The sequence below is a fragment of the Cuculus canorus genome, chromosome 1 (genome assembly GCF_017976375.1).
Source record: "Cuculus canorus isolate bCucCan1 chromosome 1, bCucCan1.pri, whole genome shotgun sequence".
NCBI classification, from domain to species: domain Eukaryota; kingdom Metazoa; phylum Chordata; class Aves; order Cuculiformes; family Cuculidae; genus Cuculus; species Cuculus canorus.
In genome coordinates this window covers 177951939-177971428 of record NC_071401.1, presented here as the reverse complement: position 1 = coordinate 177971428, position 19490 = coordinate 177951939, and the positions used below count along the sequence as shown (strand labels likewise).

The following is a 19490-nucleotide window of genomic DNA, read 5'->3' as shown; positions in this document are numbered from 1 at the left end:
TTTTTTTTAGAAAGGGATCTAGTGTATTTAAGATTTAATTTCAAGATAATGTTCTGACTAGTCTGTTCTTTCCTTTTATAATCTTTTACAAAATTGAGACCTCAAAAGGTTACAACAAATATACACTTAATTTTATTGGAGAAGTTACTTGGTTTTGTCTCTCAGAAGTTGTTGGCCAAAGTAACCAAGGAATCTTCTTTAACATATGAAAGAATGCCGAGTTTTAACAATGGATATTTATTTGTATTTATGACTATTTTTTTTCACACTGATTTTTCAACCTTGGGTATGTTTGGTTATCCTGAGGTCAAAGATAAACTAAATAGGCTATAAAACACAAATGGAAGCAACTTGTGAGGTATAGGAACTGAGCAGTATGCTGTTCTGTGTGATCCTTGGTGCTTGGCAGGAAGTTTATTGATTTTTGTTTGCTGAAATTTTTTACCAGGCAATCTTTGAACAGCAAAGCCTTTACAGGATGCTTTCAGAGAAATGTGAGCAATGCTTGTGAATTATGGCAGCTGTAAGTGATCTTTTTCTTATTTATTAGCATAGAAGAAAGAGTAGCCAGTTGCTGATAGAGCAAATGGTGTGAACAGGGACTTGGGAGACTGGCTGCCTGACCCTTCACTGCTAGTAGGATGTTTAAAGACAGTGTTTCAGTACCGCTAAACAACAGTTCATTATCTGGAGGTATTTCAAAACAAAACCTTTTTGCAGCTCAATGACTCAGTCAAAGCAACCAAACTGAATTAATAATTAATAGCAAAACTGAATTGTTGAACTTACCACAAATTGGGAGATGCCTAACCTTCCTAAAAAATATGTTTATAATGGCAATTCTAAATGACCCTTTTTTAGAGGGTTATTGATTAATTGTAAGATGAGATAGATGTGTGACTGCTGCAAACCCCTTCAGTTAATGTTGATTCATAATGAATCTGTGGATGAAAATAAGAAAAATAAGACATCTCATTAGTTGCATAAACTATCTGAGAGGGTAAAATAATAGGGAGCCAAAACCAAGAGTGCAAAAAAAATGAAATGGGAATGATGATGTAGCAGGCAAAAAGTTCCACAGGGCTTCTTAATTGCTTACCAAAAGAAGCAAAAGTGCCTACTGACAAACTGACTGAAGCAGTTACTGATTCTCGAGGTCAGAATTCTTTGATGTGCAAATATAAAGGAAGCAGGAGAGTTAAAGTCACAGTGTGATAAACTACCGGCATGTTGTTCTCCTTGGAAAAATGGTGCATTAGAAAATTGTCATGGAAAACAGATATCTTGTAACAGTAAGGTTGCCACTGAGATCCCTGGTATCTTCTTATATCTTACAACAATCTTCTGAAAATCAACCAATATTTGATGTTTTGGTTTCTTGCTGTAGTCACTATTTTGTCTTGCTTTGTAGAATAAGCGCTATATCTTTCAATTGCAAAATGCATGGCTCAAACCACGTCTAGAGAAGGAATTCATTGTCTTCTTGGTGCTTGATTCTTGCAGAAAAGTCACTTCCAAAGAAGGAGGCAAGAAGGAGACAAAAAACATAACTAAGCCAGAGTAGATTGCAGATCGTCAGTGTGCCAAGACATTAGTTTAGCTGGAAAATAAAAGGCACAAGGACTAAATTTATAAATATTTGTAACAGAATGGAATTTTTGTACTGCACTCCAGTTTCCCGCTGAAACCTGGGCAAAGCCCTGTAATAACCCTGGAGTCTTCATCACCTCCAAGTCATTGATTCTTTACATTTCCAAGTCAATATTTATTAAGCAAAAATACAGAGCTGCTTGAATTTAGTTGAGTGGTTGATTGTTTTGTGGTTTATAGGAATTCACTGGCACAGGTTGCCCAGGGAGGTTGTGGAGGCCCTTCCCTGGAGGTGTTCAAGGCCAGGTTGGATGGGGCCTTGGGCAGCCTGATCTAGTGGGATGTACCTGCCCATGGCAGGGAGTTAGAACTAGATGGTCTTTAAGGTCCCTTCCAACCGTAACTATTCTTTGATTCTATGATTCTATGAATAATCAGACTCAATGATCCCAGAGGTCTTTTCCAACCTGGTGATTCTGTGATTCTGCGAATTGTCCACTAGTCTTAGAATTACTTATCGATTTAACTTTTCTAAATGTAAGAATGAACCAATTCTGGGGTTCTAATTCATTTGTGTATTTATTTATTTATTTATTTGGCACCTGTAAGGAGTTAAAAATATTTTTTTGAGTTATTACAGGGGGCACTAGAGTGCCTTTGCTTCATCTTAGTGGTGGTTTGTTTTGTTATTACATGCTGTCGTTAGAAGTGTAAATTCCGTGCAAAAGGAGTATCCTATTTCTGGGGCATCAAATTGATGGGCTTCTTAGCTGCTTTTCATTCATGTAAAATGGAGAGAGTACCTTTACTCTTCAAATACGATGATGTGGGAAATACTAGAATCATGATTATTGGTGACAGAGTGGGCCAGTGGACAGTATTAGGGGCAGTGGATTTGAACTTCCGTTTCCGCTTGAACAAATATGTTTATACAAAGAGTATAATTATAGAATTCAAAGGTGATCAAAAGAAAATAAAGCAGTTCTACAAGGCTTTGTAAAAGGTGACTTTCAGACTCTTAAGAGATAGCCAGCTAACATCTAAAATCTTCTGTAGACACGTCACTGCTGTAACAGTAGGACTGGCTTGGAAGTTTACTTCCAGACCAGTGTAAGGAGATACATCTGTGCATTGTCAAGGAACTTGACTGAGGTAACATTTCCACTAGTAGAGCAGACTGGTATGAAACACTAGTGGCTAAGGTACTGGTTTCAGAAGTAAATCAAGGGGTTGTGGTTGATGAACATTTGAGTAAGATGTAGCACCCTTTCCGATGGCAGTCTATCCTAGAATGCCAAAACTAGTTGATTGATTGCAAAATTAAATTGCAAAGACCAAAACAGGAAAATAGGACAAAGGGTGATGCAATAAATAATATGCAATGAGCATCATTATTTTCATTAAATTTAAATGTTCCTTGGTATTTCTAAATACTGAATAACTATTAAGATGAGGAGTTAGTTATCATAGTGAAAAATGCCAACTCTTTGAAGAAAATCAAGGTAACAAGCAATGAGATGCTTGATAAAATCAGAAGAGCCTGAAATAAAAATAAATACAAAATACTAGATAGTTTGAAGTACTTTGTGGTTCCTAAAAAGCTTTGATTAGAACTTACTACTATGTTAATTTGCTAGTGAATTATTGCAATTATATATATTCATGTTTTGAAAAAGGGTGGAGAATCAGAGATTTCTTTTAGATTGTTGTATCTATAGATAGCCTAATCTGGACAGAATCTCTACCAATTCTAAAACTTGAATGTGTGTAATTTGTCATAATATTCTGGGAAATCAGCATGGAAACAAGCATCTTGATTTACCTCTCCTAGGTAAGTGTACCAAGCCAGACTTTCTAAACACTTTCCTTTGCCCTGACTCTGCCTGTTCAGTAGTGAGGGTTCCTGAGAAGGAATCCTGAATGGTTACTGGGGGCCAATACAGTGATCATGCTGTTCCCATGCTGAAAGCCTCAGTAGGGGAGGTTCAGGGAATATCTTATCATGACAAACGTTGTGATTTACTTATACTGAGTAAACTTGATTACCTTTCTTCTGCTGCTGCTTTCCAGTCTTGAAGTTTCTAGTGTTACTTTTCTAATATAAAACTGCAACCTGATTCTAAGCTTTCCTCAGCTTCTCCCATTTAACTTTGTGCTAGTCTAGTTGATCAAAAACCAACAGATAAAGTAACCTTTCCCATCTGCATCACATCTGTCCCTTTAGTCCTTTGGTCTCTTGCTGTGGATAGTGCAGCATTCATGTTCATGCGTCTAGGTCTCCCTCTGCATGGCTTTTCCTCTGGGCCTTTCTTTTTGTCTGCCTTTGGCTTTTTTTATTCTTTCCATCCTACCACACATCACTTACATGTCCCACATGATATCGTCCCCCCCATGATGCTGAATTCTGTTTCTTTGCTTCTTCTTCAGGCTTTTAACATCCTGCACTGTGGCTCCACTTTCCCTTGTTTATTCCCATCCCTTCTTGATTTCAAATCTAGTCGATTATGCCCCTGTTTGCATTGCTTTTTATCTTGCGGTCTTTACTCGACTGACTTCCGTTACCTCATGTGTATAATTACTTTTTGTGCCTACATTATGAATCCTTTATGTCCTTGCAAAATGATGATGTCATCTATATGTTTGGACTAGGTGGGGAAGTGATGTGCAACACCAGCTATTTTCATAGCTGTAAAACAAGTGTCTTTTTCTCCTTAATGAAGGCCAAGTCTGCAGTCTGGACCTGAAGAAAGCCACATAGAATATGGAAGAAAATGTAGACATTGTTCTGAAGTTCAGTTTGAGAGATTAAAGAATCCTTAGAATAGGGGAGTATAGAGAGGCAGGTCTTCCCTTACGTCCTAAGAACACCCCTTATCCTAATGAAACACCATGAGAACAGTGAAGCCTCCAGAAATGTTCTGGGAGGTCCTTGTTTTAAAAATTGAATATGCTTTATATTCAGCAGCCAATGTCCCGGTTTTCCCCCACCTCCTTTGGGAAGACTGTACACCGGGCAGCTCACCAGGGGGAGTTTTTCTTGAATCTAGCAAGGCAAAGGCCCTGTAGCGGCAACTGGCTCCTGTGGGAAACCGAGGAGTCAAAAGGTACATAAATGTACTAACGAGCATTAGATAGTAGCTAAACTTGACACGGTTGCAATTAAATGCCTGCTTATATTATTACATATTTAAAAAATGTCTTACTTGTTGGGTAAAAATATGATGCTTTGTTGTGAGGAAAGGATAGTGTACTGTGCAGAGTGAAAGGAGCACATTCAGCCATGCATTCTCTGCTTTTACAGAGGAGAAAAGTGAGTCATACTAATGACTGTTCTTGTGTTCGAGAATGGTTTTTACACAGGCAACAATATCATTCTCGCTCTGTGAAGGAAAAAAGTCTAGAGCTGTAAATCAAAAGAGGCAGTAGATAGGACCGCATGAGTACTGCAGCCTGCAGTGCTGCCTCTGGCACACTCACGTATGCCTGGTCTCCTCCTTGGGCAGCTGGGTGGCAGCATCATGTACAGCCGCACCACTTCAGACATACAGAGGTTAACCTGTGTGCTGTCTCATCTCATAGCAGGCAGTTCTGCTAAAATCAGCAAAGCAATGTGAAACAGCCTCACTTCTTGTCCACAAGCTGAGATAAATCAGGAGGGATGGATGTGCTATATATACAGTACTCACTCAGCCAAAAGAAGTGAGAGCAACGAAATGATTTTCATCCTGGCAGGGTGGATATTTTTGTGTCTGAGTAAAATGAGGTATTTATAGTATTTACAGTCACAATTTTTATTTACTGTAATCCGAACCAGTGTTCACATCAGTTTTTCCTGAGCCAATATAAAGGAATTTTTGGAGAGCTAGATGATAAAGTAACTTTCCAAAAAACAAGTCTGGGTTCTGCAAAACAGAGGAAAGAGGGATCTTCTATCTCCAGTGGTGCCTGCGATGTCAGAGAGAGAATGCAGGTTTACTCTTAACAGTTTCATCTGTCAATACATTTCAACAGTTATTATCACCATGAGTTACTGTGTAATTACTGCTGTTCCCAACAGAGTTCCTGTTTCATTGCTGCTTAATTATGTGCATTATTTCAGCATAACTATGCAATTTAACTCATGTCACTTGGAAATAAATGTTCCAGGCAAGGCAGTGTCATAATACAAGAAGCTTCATAGCCAGAATATGGTTGCTGGAAAAGTATATATATCGAAATCATTTGTCGATGTAGCCTACCACCCTCATTTGGTGGAATCACATAGACAACAGTAGTTCATACCTTGGTCATTTAAGGTAGATGCCTTAAAGAGTTGTGAGAATCCTTTGTGTAAGAGTCAGAAGAAACTTTTATGCCAACATAAGCAGGAGGGAAAATAAGTGTAGTAAATTCTTCCCCTTGTATCCAGCTACAGTAATCATATACATTTTTGCCAACTTAAGAGCCTTTTTCCAGAGAATATTTCTAAGTAAATCTTGTTTCTGGGGATCACTGATTAGCTCTTGTATCTGGTCTTCTGAGTATTGTTGTCATGTAACAGCTGTTATTTTAGGGTCATGGCAGCTAATACAGTTTTGACCTGTTTGTTAAAGATTTCATCCACTAAAAGAGGAAAAATGTGAACTGCAACAGTTCCTGTAATTTCAGGGCCAAAAATGACTCTCCTGTGATATTTCTTGACATTTTCCTACATTATGAGTTTAATAAAACACCCTATGAGACTCTCCTCTAAGGAAAGCTGAATATCAGAAACATATTCAGATAAATATCTTAGTGTTATTCTGAGGGAAAAAAAAGGACAAGTGTAAGGCCCCAATAGCTGAGACACGTTCCTAGCTCTCATGGAGAGATATGTCCAGCAGCAGCTCAAATCAGAGATTTTGTGAATCAGGGCAGCATTTATCCCAAGCATGCTTAGGGAGTCATACAATCTTTTTTGTACGTGTGCTTCGAAGTTCAAACCTGCCCAATTCTTGGTGTTGGGAAGCAGGGCACCTTCAAAGCAAGATCTAAACCATTTGGATAGAATCATAGAATCATAGAATCATGTTTCAGAATAGTTTGGGTTGGAAGGGGCATTAAAGATCATCTAGTTCCAACGCCCCTGCCATGGCCAGGGACATGTCCCACTAGATCAGGCTGCCCAAGGCACCATCCAACCTGGCCTTGAACACCTCGAGGGATGGAGCAACCACAACCTCCCTGGGCAACCAGTGCCAGAGCCTCACCACTCTCATAGTGGAGAAATTCCTCCTTATGTCTAGTCTAAATCTGCTCTTCTCCAGTATATAGCCATTGCCCCTGGTCCTATTACTACAAGTCTTTGTAAATGGTCCCGCCCCAGCTTTCTTGTAGCCCCTTCAGGTACTGGAAGGTTGCTATAGGATCTCCTCGGAGCCTTCTCTTTTCCAGGCTGAACAAGCCCATCTCTCTCAGCTTGTCCTCACATGGAAGGTGCCCCAGCCCTCTGATAATTTTTGTAGCCCTCCTCTGGACCCATTCCAACAGTTCCATATCCTTCCTATGTTGAGGATTCCAGAACTGGACACAATACTCCAGATGAGGTCTCACAAAAGAAGAATAGAGGGGCAGAATCCCCTTTCTCAACCTGCTGGCCACACTTCTTTTGATGCAGCCCAGGATATAGTTGGCATTCTGGGCTGTGAGCACACACTGCCAGCTCATGTCGAGCTTCTCATCAACCAGCACCCCCAAGTCCTTCTCTGCAGGACTGCTCTCAATCACATCATCCCACAACCTGTATTGAAACTGGGGATTGCCCCAGCCCAAGTGTAGCACCTTGCACTTGGCCTTGTTGAACCTCATGAGGTTCTCACAGGCGCAGTTCTCCAGCCTATCCAGGTCCCTCTGGATGAGATCCTGTCCTTCTGGTGTGGCAACTGCACCACTCAGCTTGGTGTCATCTGCAAACGTGCTTAGGGTGCACTCAATCTTGCTGTCAACATCATTGATGAAGATATTAAACAGCACTGGTGCTAGCATGGACCCCTGGGGGACACCACTTGTCATGGATCTCCCCCTGGACATCAAGCCATTGACCACTACTTTCTGAATATGACTATCCAACCACTTTCTTATCCACTGAACAGTCCACCCATCAAATCCATATCTCTCCAATTTAGAGAGAGGATGTTGTGGGGGACCATGTCAAAGGCTTTGCAGAAGTCCAGATAGATCACACCTGTTGTTTTGCCTGTGTCCACTGCTGTGGTTACCCCACCATAGAAAGCCACTAGATTGGTCATACAGGACTTGCCCCTGTTGAAGCCATGCTGGCAGCCATTAATCGCCTCCCTGTCCTCCATGTTCTTTAGCATAGCTTCTAGGAGGATCTGTTCCATGATCTTCCCAGGCACAGAAGTGAGGCTGACAGGTTGGTAGTTCCCGGCGTTGTCTTTTTTACCCTTTTTAGAAATGGGCACAATGTTACCCTTCTTCCAGTCACCAGGCACTTCTGATTGCCATGACTTTTCGAATATCGTGGAGAGTGGCTTGTCAACCACATCAGCCAGTTCCTTCAGGACTCTGGGATGCAACTTATCAGGTCCCATAGACTCATATATGTTCAGGTTCCTCAGGTGGTCACGAACCTGATTCTCCCCTTCAGTGGGATTTTACTCCCCTGGTTGCCATCTTATTGTCCCATGACGCAGGAGGGATGAGAGGAGTGCTTGTCAGTGAAGACTGAGGCAAAAAAGTTGTTGAGTACCTCAGCCTTTTCCTCATCTGTTGATACAAGGTCACCTTTTTCAACCATCAGTGGGAGTATGTTCTCTTTAACCTTCCTCTTCTGATTCACGTACCTGTAGATGCCCTTCTTGTTGATCTTCACTTCCCTTGCCAAGTTCAGCTTTAGCTGCACCTTGGCCTGCCTGACCTCATCCCTATGCAACCAGGCAGCATCCCTACACTCTTCCCAGGTTACCTGTCCCTGCTTGCACTGCCTCTTCAGTTCCCACTTGTTCTTGAGTTTGACCAGCAGGTGTCAACTCAGCCATGCTGGTCTCTCCCCTTCCCTGCCTGATTTCTTACATATGGGGATTGGGTGCTCTTGTGCATCATGGAAAGCATTCTTAAATATTTGCCAGCTCTGTTCTACTCCCTTGTCCCCGAGGACCGTTTCCCAGGGGGCCCTACTGAGTAACTCCTTGAAGAGATGGAAGTCTGCTTTCCTGAAATGTAGAGTCCTGACTATTCTCCTTGCCTGACCCATATCCCTCTGGACCTTGAAGTCCACCAGTGGTTGATCACTGCAGCCCAGGCTGCCTCTAGTCTTAATGTCACTGATAAATTCTATTTGTGACCATCAGGTCCAGTATTGCATCCCCTCGGATGGGAGTCTGTGCTAGCTGGATTAAGGAATTATCTTCAATGCACTCCAGAAGTCCCCTGGATTGCCTACAGCTTGCTGTGCTACTTCTCCAGTATACGTCAGGGTGGTTGAAATCCCTGACTAGGATGAGAGCTTGCAAGCATGAAGCCTCCTGTAGCTGGAGGAAGAAGGTTTCATCAGTCGGCTCTCCTTGATCAGGCGGCCTGTAGTACACACCAACCACAAGTTTCCCATTGGTTCTTTGGTCTTTTATTCTGACCCACAAGCTTTCCACCTGTTTGCGTACTCCTGTTCGCAGTGCTCCGGGACGCAGTGCTCCCTGGAGACCATTTAAATCTTCTGTGGCCACTTCTGGGGCCGCCTCTGCCCACGTCAGCCGTGATGTCAGAGCCTCTGCTTCTGGGAGTCTGGACCTGCCCATTGGGCTCCCACTGGAGGTTCCTGGGCTTCCCTCGCTCTGGCAACCACCCTTTTGCCTCGATCTAGTGCCCGGCTGCAGCACTTACCGTGTCTGCTGCTGAACCACATCGATTTATTGGAGAGGAAATACAATTCTGTAAAAATTTTTACCTGGAAAGAGCAAGAGTCTTGGTAAAAGGTAGAAGCTGCTATTGGAGTTATAGGTACTTGGCATTGGAAGCTGGAAAACAGAATACACCCTGCAAGAAATGACAGTGCCATGTTGGCATGTTACTAAGTGGTATTCAAGTACGTATACATGTATTTTATAATCAAACAGTAAGAGAATGAATATCCTGAGAAGGATAGATGATATTGACATGTGCCTGAGATACAACAACATTCTGTTAGTGCTAAGCCTTATGCGTAGGTCATAACTTAACCACTGCTACAGCAGAACTGATCAAGAGAAGAAGCATGAACAAGGTGTGATGCATGTGAAAGATATATTTTTATATTCATGGCAAGAAATCCATTAAACAAAATGGAGAATTGCACACTGCAAACATGATGATGCATTGCTCTAAATAAATAAACAACAGACACCGGCCAGAAAGAAAAAGCTAGCAAAATATTCTGATTGAAAGAAGTAAAAAACGTTATAGAAGTAAAGTATTCTGGAAAATGGCGTCTAAAATTTTGAAACAGTCAAAAGAAGTGGCATGTTTCTTTAGCTTGGTTTTAGTATATATACAGACACAGTTTCTCTCATAAGGAAAAGAGAAAATTTCAAACATGACATTGCTATAGAGATTATGTTCAACATTTAAAAGGAAACCTATAAAAATTAATACCAGCCTTGCAGAGGTTCATGACTTGTACGTTAAGAGTTTAAAAGGAATTATATACAAGACAAAATAAAGAAATCCTGAAAGAGATTTATGGACTTTGTTTTCACTGTAACTTTATTTTCACATGCTTTGAAATCATTAATTGTAATATTTAATGAGATGAAGGAGGATAGAATCCAGACTTCCCTTATTTTATTGCAACCTACATAATGTAATATTTCTAATAATGTGAAGTCTTCACAGAGAGAGGGTCTGGCTTAAGAAATTTTGGTTTATGAAGATGACTCTAAAAGAGGATATTCAGTGTTAACATTTATCATATTACTTACTGTCACCGGAAAATCTGAGTACTCTTAAACAATGTGTTCTCTGAATAAAAGAGATCGTGAATTTGATCCAACTAATTTCGTAATGCATTTGTAATGCAAAAGACACTAATCCTATATTAACTCTTAAGTATTCATCTTAGAAAGATACTATGGCAAGTGAAATATGATATGAGATAAAGTCTTCTGTCCGAATTACTCACTCCTTTTTCTGTCTCCAATCAGGTATTTTTAGCTCTCTGAATGCTGGCATCGCAAGGCATAATTCCTTTTGAGATAATCACTGAACAGAAGATAACCATGTGGCTCTTCATCTATTATCTCGTTACACCCAGTTTCATATTCTGCCTGTCAGGTAAGATGACCTCCTGTGTTAATTCATTTCGCTAACTGTTGTCAGTTTTATGTATTCAAAGATCAATTATAATCTTTGTATGGGTTTAATTTATTTGTGCAGTTACAATGAATTACTCAATGTGAATGATGAAGCTATGAGGAAACATACTACAGTGGATGTCATACTTAAAATGTTGAGAAAATCCAGATCTGGACTTTAAATTTGGTTTTATCTATTCTAATTATTTCTCTAGATTATAAATATAAAAACCATCTATTTGTGCACCAATGAACAACGTGGTGACAATAATGGAAATATGCCCTAAGTATGCTCTAAACACAAAATTATATTATATAGACACCATCTAAAATTCATAAAACCAGCATCCTACCAAGACAATGTAGTTTTCATAATACAGTGCCATAAGGCTGCATATTAGTGATTTAATTTGAAATTACAATTGGGAAAACTTTTAGTAAATAGAGATGGGACTGTGAACATTAAAACTTTCATGAGTCATATTTCTAATATGTGAAATTACAGAGATGCTTTTGACTGAAATTTTGGTTCAGTTCTAAGAGATGGAAGGAGTTTTTTGGAAAGTAAAATATCATAATTAAAATCTAGTTACTTTACCAACTGTTTTGAACAACTTTGAGATTTGTAAAGCCTGTTTCAGACTTCATGCCAATTGAAATGAATGCTGGTTTTTAGTCACTACCAAGAATTAGATTGCCAGCATAAGTGAGCTCTTCTCAAGAAAGAAGATATTTTGCTAATGTACAGACTGAGATCTGAGCATGTAAAAACACGAATAATTAAATTGTGCATATGTGAAAAATTGTCTGGGGTTTGAAAAGTGCTAATATTGTCTATTAATTATTTGGTCAAGTTCAAGGTAGGCTGTAGTTACTACCCTAGTCTGAGGAGATATAAAAAATTCTTGTGTTTCTCTGAGTTCTTTATGTAATTAATTGAGTCACTAATTGAAAAGGGCTGTTCATAGTCTTGCTCCATATATTCTATTGTTTCAGGCATCCCCTTGATTTTACCATCATGAGTGTCAAGAGTAAGTGACACAGGAAGAACAAAGATGGCTATGATGATATTGCATGCAGTTGGTGTATGCATCCATATACTCATAGCAATGTTCATTTGATCTTTCAGATGACTGTAATCGGCTATGTTAGGCTATGATTCCTGTAGGAATTATAGGAGATATCAGTGTAAAGGGTCTTGAATGGAGGGATGTTCTAATAGTGCTATTCCCAGTTTAGAGATACTTCTTAACTTATCTTCTGTCATGGAATAAATCTAGGACTTGCTCGTATTTTTCATCAATAGCCAAAGATAAGACTTGCCAACATCTCTAAAGATATGGCATTATCCTCCAATGTGGGAGATTGGTGGTTTGGTACAATCAGACGATATTTGTTACTTCCAGTGTTTTATTGCAAGGCTGATTAGCACACACTCTCTGCTCTTGGACCTGCTCTACTCTGCGTAAATAATTAAACATCCATTTAAGTTGAGAGAGAGTCTGCATCTGTCATCTAGAAATTAGGGTGCACTTCTGGATTATTAATCTGATGTTGCAGTCTTTGCTCTGTCCCAGCACTCAAAACTTGCTGGAGAGTTTCTCATTTCAAATCAGCATTAAAGCTGCTGGCAAATTTTCCTGGCAAATTTTCATTTTCAGTGTTCTTCTTAGCAATGAAAATGTCATGGAAACCAGAAAATACATAGCTGCAGTAACCAGGGTGAAATATAAGGAGTTGCTTGGGAGTGCTCACAATATGGTTAAAAAGTGAAAGGCAAATATTATAGTGAAATAAGGAGCACAATTAGGGTGCTCAGGTCAATTTTTAGGAAGTGTTCTTGCATGCTTGATACTATCCAGGAGAATGCTGGCAGTGTAAACAGTAATGGAGAATGTGGGAATTTACTTAATTACCAATCAAGTAAAGATTCTGAGTTCTTATTTCAATAATAAGATAGACCAAGGAGCAGAGTGAAGAGGCAAGTTAGCAGAGAGCAGATATTGAAAGCAGAATATTAATAAGTTGCTTTAGGACTTTATAAAAAAGCGTGGGGTTTCATTGGAAGTATAATTGGCTCATCTTGCCTCCTGTGGTGCAAGACCCACAGTTCTAGCCATATTTTTCCCATGGACAAACTGATTCATGACTCTGGAACCACTAGTCAAAGATTTTGCAACCCATGGCTCCTAAACAGACCTACTATAATAATTGCTCTGCATCCAGGAAACTGATAGCTTTCAGGGTCAAAGTCCTTTGAGATGTGTCAGCATCTGGTCTGTCCCAAGTTCAAGTATATCAGTCAAGAAGCCTGAAAGTATTGAGAAGTTATGCTTTAGACTGAACTTTGAGAGCTTCCAGAATTACCCGCTAGACATATTTGGGAGCAAGGAACTCAGGAGCTGAGCTGTGCTGAGTTGAAATGTTCAGAATTTGGCCTGAAAGGGTGACAGTTACTGTGACGCTTCAGAAGCTGAAGATTTTTACCTGTTTTTAAGTAGATCTGCTTCCTCTTTCTGGAAATAGAAAAGATCATTTTTTTTTCAAACCGACATAGATGATTATTAGAAAATTGTAGTTTGCCTTGGAATAAAACCTCTGGCTTTTAGCCAGTTATGTTTGTGGTAACCAAAGGCAGAAGCTAAGAACTGTTACAATGACCAGCCATTTCCCATCAGTGGGGAATGTGCACTTATTTGACTAAAGGGAAGCAAATCAAAAGCTTAGGCAGGGATCATCTGCAACGAGATAGAGGCAATATTTATTTCCCAGGTAAATTAGTGTTTAAAAGGTAGCCTTGCAGATTGAAATTGATGAAAAAGTTGTAAGTAGTTTGATCGTTCACTTACTGATAGAACAGACAGTTACGATAAGAGTTCACTTTCAGAGTGCACTTTGAGCAGCGCAAGGCAAATAAAAGCAGCAAATCACTCCTCTGGGAACATTTTGATGATTGTCAGTCCACTGCCAAAAAAGTTATTTCATGCCTATTACTGGTAATATTTGACTCCTCTTTCCCCTGATGTCTGGGCTCTTGTCAACATACTTCCAAGCTGCCTTTGACTTCCTGTTAAATTCATATCCTATTGCTAAGTCTCAATTTTAGACTTTTTTTTTCATCTAGCCCAACCCATATAAATCAACGAACTGAAGTATATCTTCACTTGGGATAATAACCTTCCATGAACAGAATTAAGAGTATTTTTCGGCAAGAGGCTTGGTTTGTTTCTTCCTCTAAAGACTAATTAAAAGCTGTAAAACCCTATATTTTATTGTGCTTAATGAATACTTGATTACATTTGGCCATAAGAGGAATCAATAACAAAAAGATATTGCTGTGTTCTTCTGAAATTTTATATCTAATCAAAATGTTCCACTTTTCATCTTTTGATTTCATAATACAGAGTCAGGCAGCACTTGAGTTTTGGTCAGATCAGTCCTCAAAAGGCAGCTTTTCATTCTAGGGAGTGTTTCAGCTTGTGAAAAATGAGCTGAGTCCACTTTTGATGAAAAATGTCAGAAGCACTTCTGCTTTTTATGGAACATAATGCCTTATTTTAAAAAATCACTAGGACCCCAAGCTAGAAAGCAAGTAAAGCCAGAAAAACAGTAAACACAGGGCTTCTCAGTGCAAGGCAGTTTTTTCATATGTACATGAGGATGCAATTAGACAACATGATGAATTTCTGAGTACGTTGCTGGTATTTCATATGCACTTGGATGGCTTGAGTGAGGTGATTGTGCAGAGTAGCATTCCTTGTTGCTGAGCACTGGCTTTCCCATGAAATCAACATTAGCCTCTTAAGTCTTGTTTTTTTAAGCTAGAATGACTTAAATGATTTTAATACCTGATAGGCAAATGTGTGTATGTTTGAAAGTACTACAGCTGATATTAGTTGGCTTTCCTCTTGGCAGCCGGAGAAGACAAGCAAACTGCACCCTGCCATTCTTAGGTGTAAGAGGAGAACTTGCTCTGCCAAGGGTTGAATTTTTTCCTATTTTTAACATGCTGTAAATGGTAAACTACATAATTAGCGATGTGGCTTTTCAAGGACTTCAGTGGCATGTATGAGATGAGAGTAAATCTCCTGCACTTCCCGGTCCAGAAAAGTAGAGGCAGCCTTCCAGAGACAATCTAACCCTTTCATATAGAGCTAAGTGGGACTGTTTGAGTGGTTACTTTTTTTCAGAGTGCTGACTAGTTCTTTGAAACTGATGTCCCTTTGATGTCTTGCTGGCTTACACTGGTACTTCTTCTCCATCAGGATGACAGAATCCTCTTCATAGCACGAAATGCTACATCATAAGTTGTGTGGACATGAGCACATTACTGCTTCAGAACATAAGCTTCTTGTGAATACCAAGTCCAACTTTTCCCACTTGATTATGAGACAAATAAAAACGAATCCAACCCTCAACACCTGAATTATATGTATCTTTGGAACAGTAGGTTCAAAAATACATGTTATGAACTGAGGACCAGAATCTACATTATTTAAAGCTTTTGACCATGACTTGTGGCATTAATCACAATTCCTAAAGAGAGAGAGATGCATTTTCTTCTAAAATATAGAGTGGATGAATATACTTAATACTTTTTACCTCCTCTGCCACGTCCCTCCTTAGGTCTTAGAAGACCATTTCATGCTACTTCAGTGTGTCTGACATTTGTAAATAAATAATCATAATGTGTTTTGTGATCATAATACTCAGAAACTTGGAATTATCATTTGCCTTCCTGTGAGGCTAGTAGAAGTATTTTGGCTCATTCCCAGACCATCTTGTTTCTGAGCATGTGCTTCTCAGATACTAGCAGATCCTCATTTCTGTGACATATTGAAAAAAGTACAAGATCTTCTAAATATCAAATGTTTTCTATAGCTTGCGATGCTGATATAGAGCCTGATGACTTAGTGATAGTTAAGATAATGAATGAATCCATGGCTCTTCTGTTCAGCACCCATCAGCATTCAGGATTAATCACTGTATCAACAGATCTTTGTCCCTCTCTCATGCGAAATACATAACAGGATACAACAATGTCAGTTAGATCAATACTGATGAGAGTGATACCAAATGGCTGTCTCAAGCAGTCACCTTTGGCAATGTTAAATGCCATGGAAACAGAGAGGTGTGCAGGAAGCAGGAACGGAAAGAGGAGAAGGCTTATTAGAAAAATAAAGGTGCTAATTAAAATAATATTATAGCAGTGGGAGTGATGGGATCTTAAGGTTTTCCATCTGTTTTAGCTTCTTTCTGACACTGACCTTTGGGAAAATTTTCACTGTGATTTGCTATTGATATCCATGTCACAGTTTAAAAAAAATGGCAATTTGTTCGCTAGCGCATGCAATCCGTAGATCTTGAAGAGCACTGAAATCTTTCTCCCTTTCATTGTTCAGTACTCCTTTCCCATATATTGAGGTTTGGTCTTCTGGTCTTGAAGCCTGGGATTTTTTTAATATGGAATTGAATGCCTGTACAGTGTTTGCAGGATTAGGGCCTTAGGGTACAACCACTGCAGTTTCTGAACATGGGGATTCGACTACCCTGCATGTTTTACTGCCCACCCTTCACTGTATTTCAGTAATATCCCTCCTAATTTCCACTGTTAGTTTATCTCGTATATGACAATTACACAGTAATGTTTTTCCATTTGACAGTTGCTCCTCCCGAGTAAAACACCTTTTAAATTGTGCTGATTCTGGGAGCCCTTCCAGAAGCCCGGATTCCCTAAGTACTGCTTAAGGGAATGTTTGCTCCATTATGTTTAATCAACTCTTTCCCTTATTAAGATCCAATTACTTCTCTTTTTTTTGTTTATGTTTTAATTTAAGGATTTATTAAGGTCAAGGACACTTCTGCGCAAGTAAGGCAAATGTGCAAATGGACATCTTCTTGCACATGATTCACAGTGTGTGAATCACTTGAGTGAAGTGACTTGATCTTATGTTTGACTTCCCATTAAATTACTTTCCCAGTGATTTGCCACATAGTTATATATCCACAATTTATGATGAATCACTTGAAATATATAACTTCATAAATAAGGAAGAAGTTAAAAGATAATTTTTACTCCTAATTGAAGAATATTCCACAGCTTCTACATGAAATATAGATTATAGCTACCCTATAAGACAACATGAAAAGGTATATCTTGTAAAGAATGTAGAAAATGAAGATGTACTTGAAATCAGTGTGTCAAATTAGAAAGTGAAAGTAGATGTTAATTTATAACATTTTTGCTTATTCGCATACTAGTCATATGAAGACAAGATGATGCACAAATGTCTTAAAATGGTTTAGTGGTCTTTCGTTGAGAGATATTGTTATAAAAGACTAATAGTAAAATTACAGTATACTATACCTTTTGGGAATTTTCTATTTTCTTCTACTTTTCTTTGTTTAGGTTATATAGAGAACTAATTGTGCAAAATGTGAGAATAAGTATATTGAAAAATAAGTAGCAGTCTGTACAGATTATTTAATTAAATAAATTGCAAGAATGATCCATTTCAAATTCCCTGTAAAAACATCTTGGATCAGGTATCACAGAATCACAGAATCACAAGGTTGGAAAGGACCCATTGGATCATCGAGTCCAACCATTCCTAGCACTCCTTAAACAATGTCCCTCAGCACTTCATCCACCCGTTCCTTAAACACCTCCAGGGAAGGCAACTCGACCACCTCCCTGGGCAGCCTGTTCCAGTACCCAATGACTCTGTGAAGAATTTTTTCTGATATCCAACCTGAACCTCCCCTGACGGAGCTTCAGGCTCACCAGTGCCGAGTACAGAGGGAGAATAACCTCCCTGGACCTGCTGGTGACCCCATTTCTGATACAAGCCAAGATGCCGTTGGCCTTCTTGGCCACCTGGGCACACTGCTGGCTCATGTTCAGTCGGCTGTCAACCAGCACCCCCAGGTCCTTCTCTTCCGTGCAGCTCTCCAGCCATTCTTCCCCCAGTCTGTAGCGCTGCATAGGGTTGTTGTGCCCCAAGTGCAGGTATGAAGTAACTCCCTAGGTACTTGTGGCAACTGTTCATGAGAGAAGAAAATAGATATGTTTGAATTAGGGTGGTTGTTAAATGTTAACTGTGAAGTAATGTGTAATTGTTGGTAGCTGCATCTACCAGTAAACAGTGATCTTTTTTTCCCTTTTCCAAATTTTCTGCCATGTGATACAGAAGTCCTGATTCGGATCATTAGCTCTTTCCATCTTAGTGTGTGTTCCCTGCCAGCATTATGATTCTCAGTGCTCAAAGTAGCAACAAAATCCAGAGAAAGTGTACTGAGCCACGTTTGCTGTGCTACAGTTTGCTCCTTTAACCTGGTGTCCTGGAAAACAATGCACCAGCGGCCAGTTCTCAACAACCAGTTCTGACTTTGTCAGGGCCAATCTGGGAAATTCCTAACTCTCTAAAACTATGCAAGTATAGAACTGATAGATAGATTAAAAAAAAAAAAAAAAAAAAAAAAAAGACGACCACAGTTGAACCGAGAGTCATTAAAAATTGGTCACGGCGATAATGAGTCTGACTTTTAAATGAAGTACTACAGAACAGAAAACAGAAAATTGCTGAATTCATGAGCTCTCTTCAGCATCACACATAACCATTTGTCATATCTAATGTCATATTACTCAAAGCACTAAACTCAGCTTCATAAACGAATTTAGGAAAGCTTTTCATACTTTACTGTTCCGTGAAGGCAGATACACAAAGAGACAGTAGTTTCATACCCAGGAACTTCTTAGATTAAACTTGCATCTTAAACTTGAATAAACTTTGAGATTTATTATTTATAGATCCAAAGGTACTATTTGTGCTGGCAGTAAATGATGTGTAGAGGTTTGGAAAAGGAACTGATGAGTTATCTGATATTGTGGAAATAATGTTCATTGGTCAAATTACCATTTTACTATATTTCTGCATAAGGTTCATGTTAAAAAAAAATCTATTTCTGTGATATCTACTAAAGGATGTTCAGTTTTGGCTAAGAAGGAACAGGTACACTGTTATCTTTGGATATGGGAGAGTACAAGGACAATAGTATCTCTTTGTGCTTTACCTTCTCCACATTCTTTGGGTGCCCAAGCCCTGAAGAATAAGTAAAAAGCAGAAAGTGCAGTTGCACTTCTGGTGCTGCACTGCAGTGGAATAATAATTCCTTTAGAGCAAGGAGTATTTTCTTCATATTGCCTGATCACATGCTCCCTCACTTTCCACAGAAGTTTCTAGATACTGCTGCAAAACAAGTAAAACTAAGTGTCTAATAACAGGTCCTTCATCAGTTGTGGCAGTGGGCTTTGCATCCTCCCTCCTGAATCTTATCGATTGAAGAAATGGGAGATAAATTGCCATTAGTGCTCCTGTTGTTGTTAGTGATGTTCTCCTAGAGAAGCCTTGGGTTCTGGATTCAGTGCCAGGAGTAGGAGTAGGCATTGGCCAGAGGGCTTAGGTGGGAGACTCCAGGTCATGTTGCAGTTGTATTCAAATAAATCCAGATTCTCTTATGGGAAGATTCATCATACTTTATCTTAATCATCTAAGGATTAAGTATGTGACATAAGTTTCAGCTTTCTCTTTAGCT

The 19490-nt window shown here is 39.3% G+C and overlaps 1 protein-coding gene across 1 annotated transcript in view; it reads left to right on the top strand.

The window, feature by feature from the left end:
* CNTN1 (contactin 1) overlaps positions 1–19490 on the top strand; it is a 249933-nt gene that overhangs the window by 144106 nt on the left and 86337 nt on the right. Inside the window, exon 4 of the mRNA XM_054085331.1 lies at positions 10746–10875. Within this exon, the coding sequence (XP_053941306.1) occupies positions 10764–10875 (112 nt within the window). The 5' untranslated portion in view covers positions 10746–10763. The remainder of the gene's footprint in view (positions 1–10745; positions 10876–19490) is intronic.